General features: G+C 43.3%; 1 protein-coding gene across 3 annotated transcripts in view; it reads right to left on the bottom strand.

The window, feature by feature from the left end:
* ROR1 (receptor tyrosine kinase like orphan receptor 1) overlaps positions 1-25,180 on the bottom strand; it is a 475,596-nt gene that overhangs the window by 206,872 nt on the left and 243,544 nt on the right. For all 3 annotated transcript variants that reach the window (XM_053576765.1, XM_053576766.1, XM_053576768.1), the window contains exon 2: positions 13,667-13,738. In XM_053576765.1, coding sequence (XP_053432740.1) covers positions 13,667-13,738 — 72 coding nt within the window. The remainder of the gene's footprint in view (positions 1-13,666; positions 13,739-25,180) is intronic.

Here is a 25,180-nt window from a genome sequence, read left to right as displayed (position 1 = left end):
GGAAAAGAAGTCTTCTCCTCAAAAAGATACCTGCACTTGCATGTTTATTGCAGCACAATTCGCAACTACAAAAATGTAGAACCAACCCAAGTGACCATCAATTCACGAGTAGATTAATAAGGATGTGTACCATGGAGTATTATTCAGTCATAAAAAGGATAAATTAATGCCTTTTACAACAATTTAAATGGAAGTGGTAACTATTATCCTGAGTGAAGTATCTCAAGAATGGAAAAACCCTGCATGTGCTCACACAGAGGGAAATAAAACTCAGAGGAAATCAAGCAACAGCCAGGAGGGAAGAGGGAAGGTGCTAAAACTTACCAATGAGTGCAGCAAACACTATTCAGACAATGGGCACACTTACAGCTGAGGCTCAAGCATTACAAAATCCATTTAACCAAAAACATCTGTATCCCCTTAATATTTTGAAAAAATAAACAACCTCCCCGCCCCCCAAAAACCCCACTGACCTGATGGTGGTCAAGCTAAAAACTCTGACTTCAGCATTGTAGAGTGCATCCATGTGACAAAAACTTTGGTACTCCCTTAATATTTCGAAATTTAAAAAAACATATGTCTTTAAAAATGATGTTGTGGGGCGGCGCCTGTGGCTCAGAGGAGTAGGGTGCTGGCCCCACGTACCGGAGGTGGTGGGTTCAGACCCAACCCTGGCCAAAAACTGCCAAAAAAAAAGGGGGATATTGTATAAGGCCTAAACCTGCTGAACTTGGATGATCATAAACATCACATGACTACTCCGGGAATTCCCTTAGACAACCACCAACTTTGAAGACAGAACAGAAGGCTGGATGAGCTCTCAGAGAACCCCTCCTAGGAGGCCTACTGAGCAGCTTGCCACGGGCCAAGTGCCAAGGCGAGACCCAGTCCCTCCCTGTCCCCCTGTCTGCACTTGCTGTCACAGCTCCAGATAAAGAGCACAAGTGACCCCATTTGGACAAGCTTAAGACCAAGCTGTAAGCTATAGGCTAGTCAGTAACATTCAGGAGTGTCCAACCTTTATTTTTTCTCAGCGACACACTAAAAGAAGAAGAGTCATCTTGGGCCACACAGTAAATACACAAACACTAAGGAAAGCCCATTAGCAAAAAAAGTTCTATGCACACTTTTTGTGCTACCGGACATCACAAATCAGCAAAAAAAATCCTCAAAAATCAACATGTGGCCTATATGCCACCAATCAAGTAGCAGAGAGTGGGAACAAGAGAGCCACTCATGAACTACAGAACCCGATCACAGGCTTGATGGTGAAGCTGGGGGAAAAGGGAAGAGGGGGCTTAGGGGTGAATCTAGGGTATATCTGTCTACTGTGACCAGGCAAGCAGCCATCCTAACACAACACAGCTGTGAGACCCACAGACATGTTTGGGAGCAGGAAAATGGCCTTAGATAGTAGATACAAGCACCCCACACCACAGGCAGCTTTAAAGAGTCATAGTAATACTGGATTCCATGCCCATAGCACCTGCTGCTCACTTCCCTGCTGTGTAGAGAGCTTCACCTTGTTAAGAGAGCCAATGAAAGAGGCAGACTGGGTCAAAATACCCCACACATAGTCTGTCAGCACAGGGGACTATCTGCAGTTGGAAGCGGCCTCAATATTTTTAAAGTAATAGGTTCCCTCCCTTTCTGCTACCTATGGTAGCAATTTCCAGCCCTTTCTCGAAAAGAAACATTTGGCTTTCTGTAGAGAGCCTCTGAGACTTCTTGTGACTGGATGTGGAGGAAGGGGAGAGAGGACCTCCTCACACCACCCTGGCTCTCTCCTGGGGAAGCTGAGGTTGAGATTAATTTATTTTAGGTGGTATTTGGTTCTGAGCATTTGTTTCAGAAATCACCCCATGAGCCATCCATATGAGCTTTCAGTGGCTCTTCCTGATGGCCTGGTCCCTTTTAAATTTATTTCCTGCTGGTAACTATTTAATGCTACTGACAGGACTCATTTAGCAGAATACTGGGACTTGAGTGAGGCTAGGAACCACAGTGGGCCTGACAGATTGAATGGGGCAGCGGGGTGAAGAGGGAGGCATTGAAAGGTAGCGAGGATGGGTTATATTTCAGTGCTTCTCCATAGGAGGAGGGGATATGAACACCCTGGCGGGGAGGCCCTGTGGCAGGGCTGGCACCCCCTTTACGCCCGGCCCCCTGCTGCCTAGCTGTTCCACTGTGCAGGTTGGTATGAACCCAAATGATGTGGCGAGTGCTTTATACCTATCGGTGTTTCGAAGCCAGAGCTATAAACTGGCATGGCCGGGGTGTGAACCCAAATGATTTCACACTGTTTCCTATCACATAGTTTTAGGCAATAGATAAGACAGACCCTGACTTTAAAGGGGCACGCACAAAATGATAATCTTAATACAGTGAGATAAGGATTCTTATCAGGATAGACATGAGCTAATACAGCACAGTTAAGTTGGGTAGCTTCCCAAAAGTCACACGAGAAACAGTTAGTGGGGTCAGGATGCAAACCTAGCCAGTCACCTTGCTTGAGTCCATTTCCTAAACCACCACATCACTTCACATCTATCTTCCAGACCACTATTTCTCCCTTCACTGGGCACATCCACTGTTTAACCCATGTGATAAACTTTTAGTTTACAAACTGTTTTTCAACTTTAGAAGTTCTATTTAGTTCTTCTGAAATCTGTCTACTTTTTTGTCATATTATCCTGAACTGACCCTGTGGATTTTCCATTTCCCTTTTTACCAGGAAATGTTTTAAATAGATACATGCTCTCGATGGCTCTGCCGTCCTCAGTCCCAAAGTGTGACACCCTCCCTGAGTTTCACCCCCTGACTCTTGCTAATGGTGGCTGTTTCTCGCCCCTCCTGTACTATAATTTTAAAGTAAACTCGACATCAGCAGAAGTTTACTGTTGTTGTTGTTTTGTGATTTGGGTTTTTTTGTTGTTGTTGTTCGGGGTTTTTTGCAGTTTCTGGCTGGAGCCGGGTTTGAACCCGCCACCTCCAGCATATGGAGCCAGCACCCTACCTCTTTGAGCCATAGGTGCCGCCCTGTGGTTTGGGGTTTTCAAGCTTCCTTTTTGGTAGGAGGCCCTTAGGCAATGGGATGTCGAGATGTTTTTACATGCTGGGTTAGGTTTTCTCCCATCAGGGTCTCCTAGTTTAATTAACAAGATCCAGGTTTTTGGGGGGTTTTTTTGTTGTTTAATCTTCTTGGTCCACGGTTTGTGCTGTATGTAAGAAGAACCCTAAGGCCACACCCACACAGATACAGGTTGAGTCTCTGATTTCTTATGGCGGACCCCAGTGGCCCACAGTGGCTGACAATTTCCATACCACATGCTCCATAGAACCTTCCTCACGCACACTCAGGCCAGGCACTCCTCCCCCACAAACTAATGCAGGCATTAGTTTGCTGTGCCTCCAGTACTCACCCTCATGGGATAATAAACTCTAGGTCCTAGGAAGCAGGCATACTTCTCATATTTTCCTTTTTTTTTTTTTTTTTTGCAGTTTTTTGGCCAGGGCTGTGTTTGAACCCGCCACCTCCAGTATATGGGGTCGGTGCCCTACTCCTTTGAGCCACAGGCACCACCCGATATTTTCATACAGTCTTTACTCAATTCTTCCTTGTTGATCACTGCTCTAGCATTGAACTTGTTCTTCATTTCTGGAAGCTGGGCATTTCTCCATTTTGTTTGCCAGCCTGGCAATGGGCTTTTTTTCTTCATATATTTCCACCAGCATCTTTCCATGATTAGAGAGAGTGTCTCTTGATAGCTCAAGTTATCAAACTGACCACAAGGCTTGGATCATACATGTTGATATCATCTTTCTGAGCAATCTCTGGGCTCATGGAAGAACTGGGATCCAAGCCTTGTGGTCAGTTTGTCTGATTCTTTTCTATATCCTAAGTCTTCATACAGTTCCCAGACCAGAGTAAGAATCAATAAGGTTTTGATCAACGAATGAATCCACTTTCTCACTCAAATTGGAATTTTAGAGACCATACGCTAATTATCTTGTAGAGAAAGATGATTTTGAGAATCCTGGGAGTGACATCTACACTCCCTGTAAGGCACAGTGAACAAATAGAGGGGTCTGAGGCCTGCACACACCACACCTGCATCCTGCCTTTCAGCCAGCAGGTCTGTACAGCTGACACCACTTCTCTCTAGATGGCCAATCCCTGCTAATTACAGTGATGGTCTGGCAGAAACCCAAGTCTGACGTGTGGGTTCTTGGCCAGTGGCTCTGGTGCCTTCCTTAGCACATCCTGATGCCCTTCTACAGCCATAAAGGACGTGACAGGCAGCATGCGGGGTGCTGGAATACAGTCTTTCTGTTGGCTCCACAGGAGTTGGCAGACTAAGTCCACATACTTGAAATCACCTAGCACAGTTCCTGGTGCAGAGTGGGCACAAAGTTAACATTTAGTGTCCTGTCTTTATTGTTAAAAAATTTCTACAAATATTGCTGAAAATCTATTGCACCTTGGGCTTTGTGGTTGGTGCTAGAACTGGAGAGGAACGGCACGCAGCTTTCCTCTGCTTTATCCTAAATTAGAAAAAGAATCTCCAGGTCAAACTGGAAAATAGGAAAGAAGTTATCCTAAAAGGTTTTTGATTTAAGGTGAACGAACATCTCCCTTCATCCCACCGTCCTAAAATGCCTAATATATATATAAAATATAACCAGCAAAATAACTTTGCCTATTGCTATTTTATAAAATAAAGTTATGGGGGGGAGACAAGATGGCGGACTGAAGCCAGCTTTCAACAAACGCTCCCGTCCAGAAGGAGAGTTAAGGGACAGGAATTTAGTAAGTATCCTGGTGGACTTGAGCCTCACCAAGAGAGAAGGCTGAAGAACGCACATCAACACCGCTGAGGCAAGTTGTGATCACAAGGACGCAAACAAAAAGGTACAAAATCCACCACCAAGCGGACGGGAGTCCCCCTCCCCCATGAGACCGGCTCTAGAGCCCCACAATTTAACAAGCGGGCAGAAATTAAAGGCCCTCCCACTACACTCCACGGGAGAGACCTTCTAAAAACTGGACCTACCTCCCCTACTGGGGTGCCGTGGCGTTCTCCTGCCGGACATAGGGCTGAATAAAACTTTGGGAATCCTTTGCCGGCAACCCTGAATCCCCGGCGCTCCCCTCCCGCCCACTGAGGTCTGGAGGCCTGTCCCCCAGGACTTCGGATCCTTGGGTGATTTCTCAAGGGGAGTGGACAGTCCCCGAGTTGCGACTGGTCAGCATTGACTCTGAGGCGCGCAAGTGAGGAGAGGGCACCGGGCTGACGGGGAGTCACGCCTCGCGGCGCTTCCCTGCGGTGCAGTGCAGCAACCCTCCCCAGGCATACGGGGCCCAAGACTGAATCAGACTCTGGCCTCCCCGCTGAGAGCTGAGAACCCCTACTCTCACTCGGGGTCTGAGTGCCTATCCCCCAGGAGTTCGGCTCCTTGGGTGATTTCTCGAGTGCACAGTGCCTGAGCTGCGTCAGGTCAGCGCTGACTCTGGGACACGTGAGCGAGGAGAGGGCACTCTGCTGAGGGGAAATCAAGCCTTGGCGGCACTTCCCTGCGGTGCAGTGCAGGAGCCCTCCCCGGACCGTAGTATTGCGTGAAACTGAATGAAACTCTAGCTTCCCCCCGCCCCACTCCCAATCAGGGTCTGGGGGCCCATCCCCCAAGAGTTCTGATTCTTGGGGGATCTCTTAAGGGGTGTGGACCCAGCACAAACTGCGGCCGCTCAGTGCTGACTCTGGGGCACGGGACAGAGGAGAAAAGGGTCGCCTGAGTGCCCACACCAGAGCAGCAGTTCCCTGGAGGTAGATCAACAGCCGTTTTTTCTTTAACGGCAGAACGCTCACTTCTGGATATTCTGAGGCCACACCCCCTGTCTCCCTGGGCAACCAGAGGAGGCCACCGGTGACACGGCTCACAAACCCGGAAGCCTCCAGGGCGGGGCCGACCCAGAGAGGTGTTCAGACGCAATTCTCCAGCAGCAAAGACGTTTGAACTCACAACAGCCCGTCTCCTGTAGGCGACGACAGGAACAGAGACAGAACCTCACAAAGTTGTCTGTTCTGTTCTGTTCTGTTAGCAGCATGCATCAGGGACGGGGCTAAGCCTGAGTGAACACCTCCTTCCCATCACCTGCATCAAACACTCAAAGATGTCAGGCCCCATCTCCTCCTGCTAGATAGCGGCAGTCTGCGGGGGCCTGGCAGACTTCCTTGCGATTCAGGCAGGTGCAAACCCCTGGAGTGTCTGTTCACTGCAGGCAACTGGGTTAGCCATCTGCAGAGATACCAGTGACTGGGTCCGACGGAGGGGCAAAGTGGGGAAGGAGACGTCAACCTTCCCAGACTGCTCTGTTTGCTGGGTGGCTCCTCCTGACTCCACGCTGCACTGGGGTGAGCTGTGTCAGAGGAGTCACCAGGCCCCTGTGATCCAGTTCCCAGAGACCTCTTGAACCCTTCCACCCGACACAAGTGCCGATTGAGACAGTTGATTCGGACCTTTTGAACTGGGCTAATAGACTGAGGACTCTTCAGGCGGTGCCCTGGGTGTGCGATTGTAGGAAGGTTTGATTCTCCTTTTCCAACTGGGACCAGAGGTGGGCAGGCGGGGTGACTTAATTGCTGATTTTTCCACACAGCTGAGACTTCAAGCCAGAGTAGAAGTTGCAATAGGATCGAACAGAAACCAGCTGAAAACAAGACAGAACCACTTTGCTCCACCACACCAGACAGGGCCCCAGTTTCTCAGGCCACAACACTGTACGGGCCCTCGATAAAACCCCAGGGGAAAAACCAAAGGGAGTAAACCATGGGGCGGAATCAGCGGAAAAACTCTGGTAACATGAATAACCAGAATAGATCAACCCCCCGAAGAAAAGATACGGCAGATGTGATTGAAGATCCCATTCATAAACAACTGGCTGAGATGTCAGAAGTTGAATTCAGAATTTGGTTTGCAGACAAGATTAATAAAATGGAATTAGGAATTCGAGGAGAAATTCAAAAATTGTCTCAAGAATTTAACGAATTTAAAGACAAAACCACCAAAGACTTAGACACACTGAAACAAGAACTTACAGCCCTCAAAGATATGAAAAATACAGTAGAATCCCTCAGTAACAGAATGGAGCAAGCAGAAGAAAGGATTTCTGACATTGAAGATAAAGTCTTCGAATGCTCCCAATCTCTCAAAGAGGAAGAGAAATGGAGAGCAAAAACGGATCACTCACTCAGAGAGCTCTCAGATAATTCGAAAAAAAACAACATAAGGGTTATAGGAATTTTGGAGAATGATGAAGTGGCTGCCAAGGACACAGAGGCCCTTCTACATGAAATTATGAAAGAAAATTTTCCAGACATGCCTAGAGAATCTGAAATTCAGATAGCAGACAGCTTCAGAACCCCAGCACGATTCAACCCCAATAAGCCATCTCCCAGACATATCATAATTAGCTTCACTAAAGTTAACATGAAAGAGAAGATTCTCAAAGCAGCCCGGCGAAAGAAAACTATAACGTACAAAGGTAAGAATATTAGAATAACTGCAGATCTCTCTGCTGAAACTTTTCAAGCAAGAAGAGGCTGGTCATCAACTTTTAATCTCCTAAAGCAAAAAAACTTTCAACCCAGGATCTTGTATCCAGCTAAACTGAGTTTCATCTATGATGGAGAAATTAAATACTTCAATGACATTCATATGTTGAAAAAATTTGCCATAAGTAAACCAGCTCTTCAGGATGTTCTCAGACCTATCCTCCACAATGACCAACCCAATCCTATACCACAAAAGTAAACTCACTGAGAAACTTCAGATCAAACTCCAACTTCCACACTGGCGAAAGGATTAAAAATGTCCACTGGACCTTTGAAAAACTCGATACCCAAAATTCCACCAGACTTATCAATACTCTCCATCAATGTGAATGGCTTAAACTGTCCTCTAAAGAGGCATAGGTTAGCTGACTGGATACAAAAACTCAAGCCAGATATTTGTTGCATACAAGAGTCACATCTCAACTTAAAAGACAAATACAGACTCAGGGTGAAAGGATGGTCATCCATATTTCAGGCAAATGGTAATCAGAAAAAAGCAGGTGTTGCAATTTTATTTGCAGATACAATAGGCTTTAAACCATCAAAAGTAAGGAAGGACAAGAATGGTCACTTCATATTTGTTAAGGGTAATACTCAATATGACGAGATCTCAATTATTAATATCTATGCACCCAACCAGAATGCACCTCAATTTATAAGAGAAACTCTAACAGACATGAGTAACTTGATTTCCTCCAGCTCCATAATCGTTGGAGATTTCAACACTCCCTTGGCAGTGTTGGATCGATCCTCCAGAAAGAAGCTGAGCAAAGAAATCTTAGATTTAAACCTAACCATCCAATATTTAGATTTAGCAGACATCTACAGAACATTTCATCCCAACAAAACTGAATACACATACTTCTCATCAGCCCACAGAACTTACTCCAAAATTGATCACATTTTAGGTCACAAGTCTAACCTCAGTAAATTTAAAGGAATAGAAATTATTCCATGCATCTTCTCGGACCATCATGGAATAAAACTTGAATTGAGTAACAACAGGAATCTGCATACCCATACAAAAACATGGAAGTTAAATAACCTTATGCTGAATGATAGCTGGGTCAGAGATGAGATTAAGAAAGAAATCACCAATTTTTTGGAACAAAATGACAATGAAGACACAAGCTATCAGAACCTCTGGGACACTGCAAAGGCAGTTCTAAGAGGGAAATTTATAGCACTGCAAGCCTTCCTCAAGAGAACGGAAAGAGAGGAAGTTAACAACTTAATGGGACATCTCACGCAACTGGAAAAGGAAGAACATTCCAACCCCAAACCCAGTAGAAGAAAAGAAATAACCAAAATTAGAGCAGAATTAAATGAAATTGAAAACAAAAGAATAATACAACAGATCAATAAATCAAAAAGCTGGTTTTTTGAAAAGGTCAATAAAATAGATAAACCTCTGGCCAACCTAATCAGGAAAAAAAGAGTAAAATCTCTAATATCATCAATCAGAAACAACAAAGACGAAATAACCACAGACTCATCAGAAATCCAAAAAATCCTTAATGAATATTACAAGAAACTTTATTCACAGAAATATGAAAATCTGAAGGAAATAGACCGATACTTGGAAGCACGCCACCTTCCAAGACTTAACCAGAATCAAGTGGAAATGTTGAACAGACCCATATCAAGTCTCAGAAATAGCATCAACTATACAAAACCTCCCTAAAAAGAAAAGCCCGGGACCAGATGGTTTCACGTCAGAATTCTACCAAACCTTTAAAGAGGAATTAGTACCTATATTACTCAACCTGTTCCAAAATGTAGAAAAAGAAGGAAGACTACCCAACACGTTCTATGAAGCAAATATCACCCTGATCCCCAAACCAGGAAAAGACCCAACGAGAAAAGAAAATTATAGACCAATATCACTAATGAATATAGATGCAAAAATATTCAACAAGATCCTAACAAACAGAATCCAACAACACATCAAACAAATTATACATCATGACCAAGTTGGTTTTATCCCAGGTTCTCAAGGCTGGTTCAATATACGTAAATCTATAAATGTAATTCAGCACATAAACAAATTAAAAAACAAAGACCATATGATTCTCTCAATTGATGCAGAAAAAGCTTTTGATAATATCCAGCATCCCTTCATGATCAGAACACTCAAGAAAATTGGTCTAGAAGGGACTTTTCTTAAACTGATAGAGGCTATCTACAGCAAACCCACAGCCAATATCATATTGAATGGAGTTAAATTGGAATCATTTCCACTCAGATCAGGAACCAGACAAGGCTGCCCATTGTCTCCATTGCTTTTCAACATTGTAATGGAAGTTTTAGCCACCGCAATTAGGGAAGAAAAGGCGATCAAGGGTATCCATATAGGGTCAGAAGAGATCAAACTCTCGCTCTTCGCAGATGATATGATTGTGTATCTGGAAAACACTAGGGACTCTACTACAAAACTCCTAGAAGTGATCAAGGAATACAGCAGCATCTCAGGTTACAAAATCAACATTCATAAATCGGTAGCCTTTATATACACCAACAACAGTCAAATTGAAAAAGCAGTTAAGGACTCTATCCCATTCACAGTAGTGCCAAAGAAGATGAAATATTTGGGAATTTACCTAACAAAAGACATGAAAGATCTCTATAAAGAGAACTATGAAACTCTAAGAAAAGAAATAGCTGAAAATGTTAACAAATGGAAAAACATACCATGCTCATGGCTAGGAAGAATCAACATTATCAAAATGTCCATACTACCCAAAGCAATATATAATTTCAATGCACTCCCTATTAAAGCTCCACTGTCATATTTTAAAGATCTTGAAAAAACATTACTTCGTTTTATATGGAATCAGAAAAAACCTCGAATAGCCAAGACATTACTCAGAAATAAAAACAAAACAGGAGGAATCACACTACCAGACCTCAGACTTTACTACAAATCGATAGTGATCAAAACAGCATGGTATTGGCACAAAAACAGAGAAGTAGATATCTGGAACAGAATAGAGAACCAAGAGATGAATCCAGCTACTTACCGCTATTTGATTTTTGACAAGCCAATTAAAAACATTCAGTGGGGAAAAGATTCCCTATTTAACAAATGGTGCTGGGTGAACTGGCTGGCAACCTGCAGAAGACTGAAATTGGACCCACACCTTTCACCATTAACTAAGATAGACTCTCATTGGATTAAAGATTTAAACTTAAGACATGAAACTATAAAAATACTAGAGGAGAATGCAGGGAAAACCCTTGAAGAAATTGGTCTGGGTGAGTATTTCATGAGGAGAACCCCCCGGGCAATTGAAGCAGCTTCAAAAATACACTACTGGGACTTGATCAAACTAAAAAGCTTCTGCACAGCTAAGAACACAGTAAACAGAGCAAGCAGACAGCCCTCAGAATGGGAGAAGATATTTGCAGGGTATAACTCTGACAAAGGTTTAATAACCAGAATCCACAGAGAACTCAAACGCATCAGCAAGAAAAAAACAAGGGATCCCATCGCAGGCTGGGCAAGGGATTTGAAGAGAATCTTCTCTGAAGAAGACAGGCGCATGGCCTTCAGACATATGAAAAAATGCTCATCATCTTTAATCATCAGAGAAATGCAAATCAAAACTACTTTGAGATATCATCTAACTCCAATGAGACTAGCCTATATCACAAAATCTCAAGACCAGAGATGTTGGCGTGGATGCGGAGAAAAGGGAACACTTCTGCACTGCTGGTGGGAATGCAAATTAATACATTCCTTTTGGAAAGATATATGGAGAACACTCAGAGATCTAAAAATAGATCTGCCATTCAATCCTGTAATTCCTCTGCTGGGCATATACCCAGAAGACCAAAAATCACAACATAACAAAGATATTTGTACCAGAATGTTTATTGCAGCCCAATTCATAATAGCTAAGTCATGGAAAAAGCCCAAGTGCCCATCGATCCATGAATGGATTAATAAATTGTGGTATATGTATACCATGGAATACTATGCAGCCTTAAAGAAAGATGGAGACTTTACCTCTTTCATGTTTACATGGATGGAGCTGGAACATATTCTTCTTAGTAAAGTATCCCAAGAATGGAAGAAAAAATACCCAATGTACACAGCCCTACTATGAAACTAATTTGGGACTCTCACATGAAAGCTATAACCCAGCTACAACTTAACAATAGGGGGAAGTGGGAAAGGGGGGGGTGGGTAGAGGGAGGGGAATCGGTGGGATCACACCTGTGGTGCATATTACAGGGGTATTTGCGAAACTTGGTAAATGTAGAATATAAATGTTTTGGCACAGTAACTGAGATAACGCCGGAAAGGCTATGTTAACCACTGTGATAAAAATGTGTCAAATGGTTTATGAAGTGAGTGTATGATGCCCCATAATCATATCATTGTATACAGTTATGATTTAATAAAAAAATTAAAAAAAAAAAAGACGATAGTTCCTGTGTTTTGAAAAAAATAAAAAATAAAAAATAATAATAATAAAATAAAGTTATGTCTCCTCACAGAGGAAATACAACTTTCAGTGACTGTATTAGCAGATGTTCCAGAGCTGATCATAAAAGACCATTTTTGACAATTATCTTTTTTTTTTTTTGAGACAAAGTCTCACTGTCACTCTTGGTAAAGTGCTGTGACATCACAGCTCACAGCAACCTCAAACTCTTGGGCTTAAGCAATTCCCTTGTCTCAGCCTCCCAAGTAGCTGGGACTACAGGTGCCTGCCACAACACCCAGCTATTTTTTTGTTGTAGTTGCCATTGTTCGGCAGGCCCAGGCTGGGTTTGAACCCGCCAGCCCTGGTATATGTGGCTGGCACCCTAACCACTGAGCCACAGGCACCGAGCCTTGACAATGATCCTGGAGTTCCTTTTACCACAGTAATCTCAGAGCCCTGAATTCTGCCTGAACTAAAGTGAGTATTTATACACATATATATGGATGTGGTATCTCCCTAGATAAGATTTGACTTACCATTTCACACATATTTACCAAGGATTTCCTATGGACAAAAAAGTCTGTGCTAGATTTTGTGATGGAGACAAGAAACAAAGAAAGAAAAAAAAAGAAAAAGAAAAGAAGAAGAAACAAGATAGAAATCCTACCTACAATGAACTTCCAGGTTTAAGGATAAGATAAGCAGGTAAATAAATTATCAGGATATAATATAAAAAACACAAAATGAAGACAGAGAAAATGGTAGTTCCAAAAAGGGAAAGGCCTCTTCCTGCCAGAGGAATCAGACAAGTCTGTGTGCATAATATAATACACTTGGTCTTGAAGAAGTACTCGGTTGCCCTTTAGAAGGGGAAGAATGGATACTGGCAAAGAAGAAAACTTAACCTAGGTGGAAAAAAGGCAAAAGCAGAAAGGCAGCAGAGCACAGGCTATTCAAGAAGCAGCAGAAGTGCGGCTGGAGAGGCATAAAAGGGCACAAGAGGGGTGAAGAGAGAGCCGAGGTGGAGAGGGCGGTGCGAGCATCTGACTGCAGGGGCTTTGATGTGTGCTGATGCACCACTCCAGGGCAGAGGCTCTCCAGAGAGTAGTCAGCACTAAGCAATTAATGCTAAACAACAAGCTCCAGGCAGGAACTCGCTCTCCACGTGCACACAGGAAGCTGCCGTCTGTATGCACAGGCAATTACAAACATTCCAAACACTCTGTTCTGAACTCTGCAAACACATCAAATGTTCCTTGTGAAAGGTCACCCAGCAAACAGCTCTGATCAATCCCGGCTAAGGCTGAATCAAATCCCCTAAATAAGATCCACTAGATGTAGTGTCAGGAAGGTCAGAAACGACCCTATTTCACATCTTGAAGCATTTTTACCATGTGGAACATTTTAGAGGAAGAAGGGAAAGGAGAGAGGGGAAAAAAAACTCTCCAGAAATAACAGAATTCCAAGTAATCAAATGATCACAAAGGAAGCTGGGAATTTATTTTGGCGCCATCTTCTAGTGATCTGAAAACCAGTTGATTTCAAAGAACTTTATAGCAGCGTTAGAAACAGTGTCATACCTTCCTGCCACTCCCCACCCCATGTGTCCCCACCATGTACCTTTGTCAAGTTCACTTGAAATGTTCCATGATGAGGTAGGCACTAACTCAGCAGTGACTGACGACTGCGTTTCTGAAAAGAGAAAGACAAGGGTGGTATTAAAAACAGTAAGTATGGGCGATTGGGCGCATGGCGGGAGACTTCCAGGTGGGCTGCTTTCAGAGGAGACTGAAAGAACCAAACCAGCACCATCTTAGGAGTTAAGTTTCGACCCCCCCCCCCCATTTAGTTTCACTTTCCAGGCCTGCCCGGGCACGCACCGGGAAGCCCAGGCAAGACCAGGCATCATGAGACAACTGCCCACCCCACCTAACCAATCCAGAAGCATCCCCTTTGTTTCAAGCTGTGTACGCCCACCCGCTGCGCGGGACCATAAAAACCCCTTGCTCCACAACTCTGGGCTCCTGGCTTGGATCCGTTGTAACAGAGACCCCAGGAGTCCAAGTTCGAACTTGCAATAAAACGGCTTCTTTTGCTTTTGCATCGGATTCGGCTCCTCAGTGGTCTTTGTGGGGATTTCAAGATCTGAGCACAACAGAGACCACCAGCCTCCCACAACTCGTGACACTGGAATGGCCACAGGGGTTGCCCAGCAGACGTGCCTGCATTTTAGAGGCCATCCAATTGAACCCACAGGTCAGATCCAAAAATTTTTACATCAACAAACCGGCTCAAAAATTAAAATTTAAAATATTATATTAACAAAACAACAACAACAACAAAAAAAAACTTGCAGAAATGACCAAACATTATCAAACATACACTTCCTTTTCGGGTTAGATCAGTTTTGGGTCCATATATCCAATAGTCCTCCCATGAAAAATGAGGACAATGTTGCTGCGACTGCAGATTTCATTGGTTCTGTTTGTGAATTGGTAACATTTTTATGAACAGAGAAATTCACTTCTCTATATTGGAACTTTAAGTCAGGACAAATGAAAGCTATGTATTTGAATATAAAGAGTCACTTGTGGTGACTAAACTTAAAAAGACAATTTTCGAACCATCAGATTAAAACAAACATCCAAATCAACCATCAAGAGGACAGGATACACTCTTCAGCAATAGATTACCATATACAACGTTGGTGTCTGCTGTTGTTTTTGAAAATTCAAGCCATGGCACCATCCTACTAACATATTGTAATGGGATTATACTAACCTCCCCATAGGCTGTGTCTAACACACACACACACACATATGTTAATCACAGCACATTAGAGCTAGACAGGATCTTGGAGGACCCAGGTCATTAGATGTAAGGTACATACACTGTCAATTCCTCCTCCACGCCCCTATGGTCCCCTCAACCCAATACAGGCATTGTTAATCAATTATAGGTCTTTTCCTCATTAAGCCTGGATCTGCCATAGAGTTTTTTTCCACACAAAAGGAGTCTGAGTTGGAAGGCAAGATGAACTTTAGTAACAGGAAACCCTGGAATTCAAATGCCTGTCTTTCTGACTGTAGTGCCCCATACCTCCAGGCAACAGGCCCAAGCTGACTAGTAGTAAGTACTCAAGTCTGTGAACGCTGATTAAAAAAACCGCCTTACCTCTGGCTTCACCTTTTCCTACAGATAAGCACACTTTCTACATTTCCTTATTTACTAATGGTGACTATCTACCAGAGGGCCATAGAAGCCACCTGCCCTCATCACTGACTGAGTTTGCATAAGAACAGGATGTTGACCCACTGAGAACTTGCAAATCCTCACTTCTAATCTGTCTACCTGCCACATTCAGCAGAGACAAAAGGGCTATTTGGTTTGTGCAGACCTCCCTGGCTTCCCTCTTTCCTGGTCCTGGAGGCAGGTGGGAAAGAAACAGACAAGCCACACACACCTTCCCCGCCCGAGCAGCCCCATCCCCTCCGATATGCTGAGCACAAAGCAGCATTAACTCCTCCAAGAGGACCCTAAGTCAGATGGGAAATGTGAAGGGGATCTTAACAGCACATAAAATTCCAAAATATGAAACCAAAAAGAAAAATGTGCCCCAGTAGGAAAAATGCTTCATGCAAACCACAGTGGAAAGCAGGGCTTCCCTCACCCACCCCCTTGTACCAGGGATGGTATTTCACTCAGGGGACTCTACAGAAGAGCAAAGTGTCTGCAGTGCGGGGCCCTCTCCTCACGTGAGTCCACTCTGACCCCTATTCTCCCTGATCCTGTAACCACCGACTTGGGGTACCTCAGTGGTGATACTCCTGTGTACATGTCATGGACTGCTGTGGTTCACCTTAGGAAACAGCTCATCAAGAGCCCCAAGACCCTAGGGAGTGTGCAAATGGAACCATGGTGGCCACAGAGGCATTTCAAGGCAAGGAAGCAAAGGCTGAGAAGTGGCAGGATTAAGGCAGACCTCAACAGCATTTCCCTTCAATATTTTCATAGCTTCATCTTACTGCTGCTCACAGTGAAATTGCCAGAAACATAGGTCTCACTTTACAGTATCAATTTTATAGAAAGTTAGCTATATGTCACTTGGCTTTTCCAAGCTGAGTTTGAATTGCTGGTTGGATATAATTTGGGACTGATGACAAATGAATAGATTCTTGGCACCACTAACAGTGAAACTGCTCCCCATGTGTCCCTGGACGCTAATTACCACTCAGTTCTTGGGCCACAGCGAAGATAATTTCAATTCACATGCCTATTATGTTATTGTGCTGATTCTGAAGAATTTTATTCTCAGCCTCAAGATCCATTCCTTTAGATAAGCACATGTTCAGCTGTTCAGATAAAATGATAATAAAAACAGATAAAATATTTTGAAGTATGAACAACTTCCCCCAAAAATATTATCTTCCAAGCCACATTTTTAAAAGAAAAACCGATTATTTTACACAGAATGTTTGATACTAATAATTCCCTCTTACATTAATAATTCCTCCCTTACAAAATGTTTACTAATCTTTTCTTGTTTCATTGAAAGGAAGGCTGAACTTTAAATGAGAAAAACTGTGTACATCTCAACTTGAGCCCTACCAATTCCAGGGCCACCAGCAGCCGTGGAGAGGAACAAGGCCACTAGTTTTGACACTGAAGGTTCTCAAGATAAATTCCATTCTTCTCCTGTTTTCTTCACTATAGCAAAAGCCTGAGACATTTCCAAGTATATTTGCTAACAGAGTTGTAGCCTCTCTGCATAAAATCATTTGCTATTACACTGATAGCAAATTAATTTGTACCATTTCAAAGACAGTAGAACACTTCATGAAGTACAGACCTAAATGAAAATACTAATTTCTGCCATTTATTATTTTTGTGATCATAAGCAAGTTACTGAAAATCTTTAGACTTCTATCTTATCTGTACAATGGGAACAACAAAAACCATTTTACAGGACTAAAGTAAGTATTAAATCAAATGATGGATCAAAGGATCCTGCACAGTGGCCAGTGTAGTGACTCCAGAGCCTGGGTCCCTCTCCAGAGGCCATCCTCTGCATGGACACACTCAGTACCCTGGCGTCTGAAGTGTCACACTCACTGTGCTTTCAGAAAGACATGCTATTTCACATGCCTCACCAATCCACAACAGTCTTTTCACTTTGTGAGGTTTTCCTGAATTGGTTACCAGTTCTTGAAGAACACAAACAAGGGTTTTTATGTGGTTTTATTCAATTTAAGCAAATCAAGCATGTCTCAGAAAACATCAGCCCTTATCTTTCTCGACCTCTGTAGGAGGACAAACATCAAAAGCTATTCTCCTGATTTGATCAATAGGAGCTATTATCTTTGCAGCTTCTCTGAGGACTGATTTTTGGCTCTGATTCTGCAAACCATAAGGTTTTGGTATTTAGGCTCAACAGCGGGAGTGTTATTCAGAGGGAGGAACAAAATAAGCCTTGAATTCTCCTCAGTGATAAAAGCCTGTCCTCTCTAAAAGGATTACTGGTTCATCTCAGCAGTTGGCAAATAGAGACCATCCTGTATGGGATGTGGAGGCTCTGGTGAGAAGCACCCGGCCGTGCCACATCCTGCATCCATGACCCAGTGATGTGTGAGGTTGCACAGGCACACAGCATCCCCACTCAGGAGCAGCCAGCCCTGCAGCTGCAAAGGCCCAGGGCAAAACCAGAATGGCTGCCCCAGTGCCCATCTTGGCTGGATTCACTGAGTCCTACAACCTCACACCAGGGAGCATGCACCCTCAAAGCCCCAGACATATTTATCAATCTGTATTCTTTGGATCCATAGGATTTTTGTGCAGCTATTTATAGGGGAACGTTGGAGAACTGGGAGTCTGCAGGATCAGGACGCGAGGCTCTGTGAGGCTGCCTTTAACTGAAATAACGCTACTTTTATCTGTTTTACATATTTTTGTGTTTACAGGTCTTATGGAAAAGGCTTCAAGGCTTTAAACAAATTTTTTAAAAACCATATGGTATATAAGTTCTTCATTTTACATATGAAGAAAGTGAGGCCTATTGCAGTCCAAAGAGTTTGCTAAAGTCACAGTTGTATTAAGGTAGAAGCAGGCTTTAGAGCCAGCTCAGCAATAAATATATGCTGACTTCTCACTGAACTGCACTGTCTTCCGTCTGAGCCCCTAAGATGTGACATGTATCCTAAGAGGCTGAGTTCTCAGAGATGATCTAGGAATTTCCAAGCAGCCAGGGTCAGCCGCACGAAAGGGGTACATTTTCCTCCTGTAGTAAAAGACTTCTGCTTGGGCCCACTGCAGGGCAGGGACCTCTGGGGTGCAGTGTTATTTTAGATGTTGTCTGCTGAAGGCTCTTGGCCCTGCTTCCTTCCCCTCCCTAGTGCCTCAGCAGAGAATTTCACAGCCAGGTGAATCACCTTAGCCAAGGGCTCCTATTTGGAAAACATCAGTCTGCTGTGTCTTAGATGGGCAGGCGGGCTACATTCCCCAACAGCACTAAGGGATCACTCAGCCTGGGCGATGCTTCAACCCTGGGTTCAAGGTCACCCCATGTCCAGGGTCCTGAATGGGAGTCTTCTGCACCCTGGGGACTCAGCTTACTTTCTGAGGGGAGAGAAAACTTAAAGCCTCCCTCATCCCACATAGGATAATCAGGAGTGGAAAATATTACTGTTGGTGTTTATGAAGCCCTCCTAATCCTCAGCAACCTTGAATTTGGATTTCTGATGTCACCTCTAAATAAAGTTATTGATACAGTCATAAAGAAAGAAGATGGCCCAATACCTTTAGCCCCTGCTCAGTTACTAATCACACTGCCGGGACTGTGAAATCACATTTTTGTACATGAAACATGTAAACAGCACAGTTTCTTTGTGAATAGTGATATCGTGTATATGTGACAAAACCATTCATTTGTTGAAGAAAAAAATTTTAACTACGCCAACATATGTGGTATTATTCACATTCCTATATAGTGGGAACTGCAAAAAGGGGGAGGAAAAAAATAAAGACTACTTCCTTCCTTAAGTCTGTTATATTAATCTTTCAGATCACACGCAGTTCTTGTATTTAAAGAAATTATGCTCCACAAAGCGTCTCCATGATGCACATCTTCTTTAAAGTGAATAAAAATCAATAGTGGTCGTACTCAACTACAGCCGTAGACAATTTTGCCAATCCAGGGGCTTCTAGTTTCTTCCTTGTTTGTTTTCTTTTTTCTTAAAGAAAAAAGGGAACACCTCTGGTCGTCACTAAAGAGACAAGATCTTCTTAGGGATAGTGGGGGTCCTAACAGAAATTTCAAAATGGCTCATTTCAAACTTCGATCTTCCCCAAGGAGACGTCAACTTAGTGGACCCAAAGTCAGCATCCCTCACTCAGCCCTGGTGCCGTTGGTGCAGCGAGAGAGTCTGTGCATGGCTTAGAGTGAGCAGGCAGAGTGAGAGGGAAGAATCTTCGCGCAGAGTCGGCCTTCTCTCTCTCAGAGGCTCCACTTCACTAGAGACACCTGGGTTGGAGTTAGGCTTGACATCCACAAACTTTACTCTTTTTTCCTTATTTCCACTTGACTGCCCTTTCTTACACTCTTCCCCTGAAAGTGCCTCCTAGTCAGTTTTATTTCTCACTCGCCCTTCTGTATCATCTACCTCTGTCTTACGGTGTTTGCCATTTCATTTTCCCCCCTGAATAACCCATGCACATTTCCATTGCATAGTCTATAATCTCTTTTATAATAAAAGTCTATTACCAAGCAATTGTCTGCAGCCAATTCAAAGCCACATGTCACTCAAAAGAAACAAGAAACCCAAGAAAGATGCTCTCATGGCTGCAAGTTCACCAGACTCTCAAGCCTGAGAGTTTATGTTTGACTCTTGCAAAACAAATGAAGTTTCGGTTAAGTCCTGTACACACTGGGGTCAAGTTGTCCTGTCAGATGTCGGCAGACAGTGGAAAACCACATGGCCACACTTAGTAACAACTCCTCATCCTCACCTGCAGTTTAGTGCTATTGAGTCTGTTTGTTTGTTGCTAATCCATCCATCCAACAGACATTTATTGAGTCCCTACTCTGTCCAGACTAGCTAAGCACCAGCTAGGTGCTAGGATATGATGGTGAACAAAAATCAAGACAGTTCCTTACTTCATGGAGCTCATTATCCAATAGGGACACAGAGAAATAAACAAAAAATTACAAGGTCCCCAAACAAAGAGACGTGGGCACGGGTGCAGAGAGAAGGGAACACATATGCAGTGCTCGTGGGACTGCAAACTAGTCCACAGTGCAGCCTCCATGGAAAAAACTATGGAGAGCGCTCACAGAACTACAAGTAGCCCTCCCATTTGATCCTGCAATCCCTTTACTAGGCCATCTACCCAGAAGAGAAGAAGTCATTTTACCGTAAGGACATTTGCACTCAAATGTTTACGGTAGCACAATTCACAGTTGCAAAGATGTGGAAACAACCCAAGTGCCCTTCAACACATGAAGGGATTACCATGGAATATATGGAATACAATTGGAATACCATGGAATACAATTCAGCCACAAAAAAGATGGAGATTGTGTATCTTTAGTAACAACCCTGATGGATTTGAAAAACATTCTCCTAAGCAAAGTATCACAAGAAGGAAAACACAAGCATCATATTCAGGACTAAATTGGAATTCGTAGATTAACAACTACATGCTCACATGAAAGAAAACCTTAATTAAACTCAAGTAGGGGGGTGAGGGAGAAGGGGCTGGGCAAGTCCCACCCAATACGTACACGGCGCAGGTATATGGCATATTTCCTGGGTGAAGGACACAACTACAACTTGGACTTTAACTTTACAAAAGCAAACAATGCAACCTAATCATATGTACCCTCATATTCATCTGCAATTTTTTTTTTAATTACATATTTAAAAGAAATTACAGGGAGGCGCCTGTGGCTCAGTGAGTAGGGCGCCGGCCCCATATGCCGAGGGTGGCAGGTTCAAACCCAGCCCCGGCCAAACTGCAACAAAAAAATAGCCGGGCGTTGTGGCGGGCGCCTGTAGTCCCAGCTGCTTGGGAGGCTGAGGCAAGAGAATCACGTAAGCCCAAGAGTTAGAGGTTGCTGTGAGCCGTCATGGCACTCTACCCGAGGGTAGAGTGGTACAGTGAGACTCTGTCTCTACCAAAAAAAAAAAAAGAAAGAAAGAAATCACAACATAGCATGATAATTTTGTGATGAAGGATGGACATGTTGGTGAGGAACCTTATGTGATTGACAGCAAGCCAGACATTTAGAAAGACACAGGAGGCCTGACAACTGAATTTCCTCTGTTAAATAAAAGATTTTCTGTGATAAGTGAACGATGAACTGAAACCAGCTGGGGATCTCACCTTCCTAGGAAGATTCCCATGATCACAAAGGAGACAGCCCATGGGCACGTCTCCACGTGTCACAGCCCCTTACCTGCCTCTGCTGCAGAGTGTGGCGCTCAGAGGAGTCTTCTATTAGGAACAGGGAATGGTCTCTCTGAATTTTACTGCTTTGGCCCTCACCCTATGTACTTCTGCAATCATAACAGAGTCTTTGGTGCTCTCATCTCCCCAGCAACATAAATAGCTGTGGGAATGAAGGGTGAGTCTAACTTACATACTGGTCTAAGAGCTTCTAAATTTTCAGTTACTTTTGCCTTTATAATTCACATTTGGCCTCCAGAAGAGAAAAAATAATTGCCCATTCAACATCAAACTATGCACAGGTTCAATTATTTCTGCTCCAGTTTGCTTGCTTAGAGCCCAGCAACAAAACAGAATACATAAAACAGAATATTTTGGTGGACAAATTCTCTCTTTGAAAGACTGTTAACACTGACATCAATAAAATCTTTCTCATAATGGAACCTCGAGCAGAAGGACACTTCTGATTTATACTATGTTTAAATCACAGCAAAGCAGCCATTCAATTCAATAGGAAAATAAAACAAATTTGCTAATTCAGTAATGTTCAGTTTACTATTAAAAAGACCAAACAATGGGAATTACCCTGATTTCCACTTAATTTCACATTTCTTTGGCCATCAGTGAATATGTTCTCTGCCTTCCATTCTTGTTAAACAGTAAATTTCTTCTTTGTGTGTGTGTGAGAGAGAGAGAGACTCTCACTCCATCACCTTTGGCAGACTGCCATGTCATCACAGCTCACAGCAACCTCAAACGCCTGGGCTCAAACTGCCCTCCTGCCTCAGCCTCCCAAGTACGTGGGACTACAGGTACCTGCCACAAGGCCCAGCTAGTTTTTCTATTTGCTCAGGCTGGTCTCGAACTCCTGAGCTCAAGCGATCCTCCCACCTTGGCCTCCTAGACAGCTAGGATTATAGGAGTGAGCCACCAGGCCAGCCTAGACAGTAAACTTCTTGAGAGAAAGGATGTTGTCTCACATGTCTGTGTGTCCTACCTGACTTCTGCACGGCACTAGAAGAGGTCAGATGAGAAGCAATTTCACAGAAGGATGTAAGGTATCAAGTTTGTGCCTTCAGACATGCTCAAATCCTGGCTCTGTCACAACCAGCTTATGACTTTGGGCAAATTACTTCATACCTGTAAGCCTCAGTTTTCATTCATAAAATTATCAGAACAGTAATGAGCCTGCAGGATTAGTGAGAGGCTTAACTGTGATAGTATTTGGAGGTGAGTCAGTGCCTAGCAAAGCAACAGCTCTGACCATTGGGTAAAGTCTTTTTACCAGCCATTGACAGTCTGCGTTCAGTGATTCCCCAACTCAACTGGGAAGCATGTTAAACAAATGTAGATTCTTGGACCTCTACTTCTAAACTATTGACTCTCCCTAGGTGAGTCTTACATAACCTATAGCCGAGCACCAATGGTCCTCTACAAACCACCAGGGTCAGGAAACTCTAATAATGATATGATCTGTAAAAAAAAAAAAAGCTAAAAACACATAAAAGTTTAAATGAACCGAGAAGTTTAATGTAATTTAAGAATCTAGAGGGAAAGGAGCTGGCAACCTAAAACATTATTCCTGCTATTGTCATAAAATTCCAAAGTGAGCGGCAGCCTCAACCATGAGACAGCTCAGTGAATACTAACCAAGAACAGAGCTGGCACCTCGAGTGTCTTTCAAAGACAAATATTTATGTTTGACTTGAAGCTTCTCTTAAGTGGCTGACCATTGATTTAGCCAAGTAGAGTTCTACACAGAAAATTCTTATCCTGTAAGAGGCAGCACTGTTGTCTTAACCACCATCTAAGCTACATACCTCATCTCAACAGCTGTGGTGTTTGTGGAGCCCTCCATAAAATGGGCAGATTGGGCACGCTCTGAAAATGTGCAATCATCTGCCCTGGGCATCTCGAAGGAGAGAGAAACAAACCCCTTTTCAGTCTTGACTCTCAGCCATTTAAATCCTTTACAAAGAGAAGCCCCATTTGGATGCATTTGAAAAAGCTATTAAGATTCCAAGCACCTTACAGCAACACAAGTACCTTGTATTTAGGGAGCACTTTTCCTTTCAAGAAAAGTCTGTACACAGAACAGACATTAACTCTTGACTTCACATGCAGAGAATCAAAACCCGAGATAATCATACTCTGGTTGGATTTGAAGAAACCCAGACTCGGGGAGAGAACCTGCCATGGACTTCCAGAAGACCACAGCCTCAGTCCCCCTCACCCTGCCTGGATCCACCCGAGCTCTGACTCCACTGCTGCCAAGTCCCTCCCTAGTTTTCAAGTTTGTTTTCTTCTAATCTCCTCTAGCTCACTGTTAGTTCAATCATTTTAAAGCTCCAAAGTGTGAAAAGTGAAAGTCAGTGAGAACAAGTTTTTTTCAGAAATATATTGAAAGTATAATTTGTACCTTCTGACTGTCCCTGGATATCAAGGGTTCAAGTTAATGGGACCGAGGGACTCCTGGATGAGTGGAAATTATTTTAATCAGACAAGTAAATGTAGGAGGATTACTATTATCCTGCGAGATAGTTGGATGGGTCTGCTCCAGCCACATTAGCCTGGGCGTGTGGTATCTAGATGGCTGGCAACGCTCAAATACTTAATTCACCTTGGATTGCACCAGTTTAAAATGCTTCACTCGTCTGGACTAGATCTCCCACACCATGTCATTATTGATAGCCTGGAGAGATCAATAATTAAAATTAAATAGAGAGAGACATTAAACAGAGCATAACTTGTAGCCAGAACCCGTTCCCACAGCCTCTTCAATTCCTCCCTCTTCTGAAATCCCACAGTATTTTATCCACTCTCTTAACATGCTTGCTTTGCCCCACGATTGCTTCAGTTGCATCTTTTTTTACTATGACTGTCACTTCCTGAGGCTGGGGACGAGGCTTTGCTGACCCCTGCCATACTCACAGCATTAGGCCTTGCATTTAACACATAGTAGGCACTCAAGAAATGCTTTCCTGAATGTACACGTGATATGGTGGTTGCACTCTCTGTATATTTTCACATTTATTTCTTTTTTTCCTTTTATTGTTGGGGATTCATTGAGGGTATAATAAGCCAGGTTACACTGATTGCAATTAAAAATTAGGTAAAGTCCCTCTTGCAATCATGTCTTGCCCCCATAAAGTTTCACATTTATTTCTATAAGATAGTGTGGTAGGTTGTAAAGGGGGTACAATCCATTCTTTTCTGTACCCCTGTCTTTCTCCATCTCCTCCCATAAAGAGATGAGTGTACATCCCCACCACTGAATCCGGCCCTGCTCTGGAGAACAGAATGTGCCAACATCAGCTTGGCTCAGCCCAGATCAGAGAACCACCCAATCACTTGCTTGTGACAGTAACTATAATAAAAATTAATAGCTGTTTATCTATGAGCTAAATAAATGTTTGCTGTTGGGAGGGTTGTTTTGTTGTATGGAATTATTTGGGGGTAATACATACCCGTTTACAGATGAACACACCAAGGCCCGCTGAGGTCAGGAGCTTGTCTAACACCATAGAGGGACACGGCCAGGCTTTTTAAGTCCTGTCTCTGTGATTCCAAAGCCCATAACCTTTCTATTGAATAAATTAATCAGACTTAGAATATCCTCATGCCTTCAGAAATGAGCTTCGGAATCTGAAGGCAGAAGACAAAGAGAGAGAGGATCTTTCCTTCACTGCAGCC

This window comes from Nycticebus coucang, chromosome 22, assembly GCF_027406575.1.
Source record: "Nycticebus coucang isolate mNycCou1 chromosome 22, mNycCou1.pri, whole genome shotgun sequence".
Lineage (NCBI taxonomy): Eukaryota > Metazoa > Chordata > Mammalia > Primates > Lorisidae > Nycticebus > Nycticebus coucang.
This window is presented reverse-complemented; position numbering and strand designations above follow the sequence as displayed.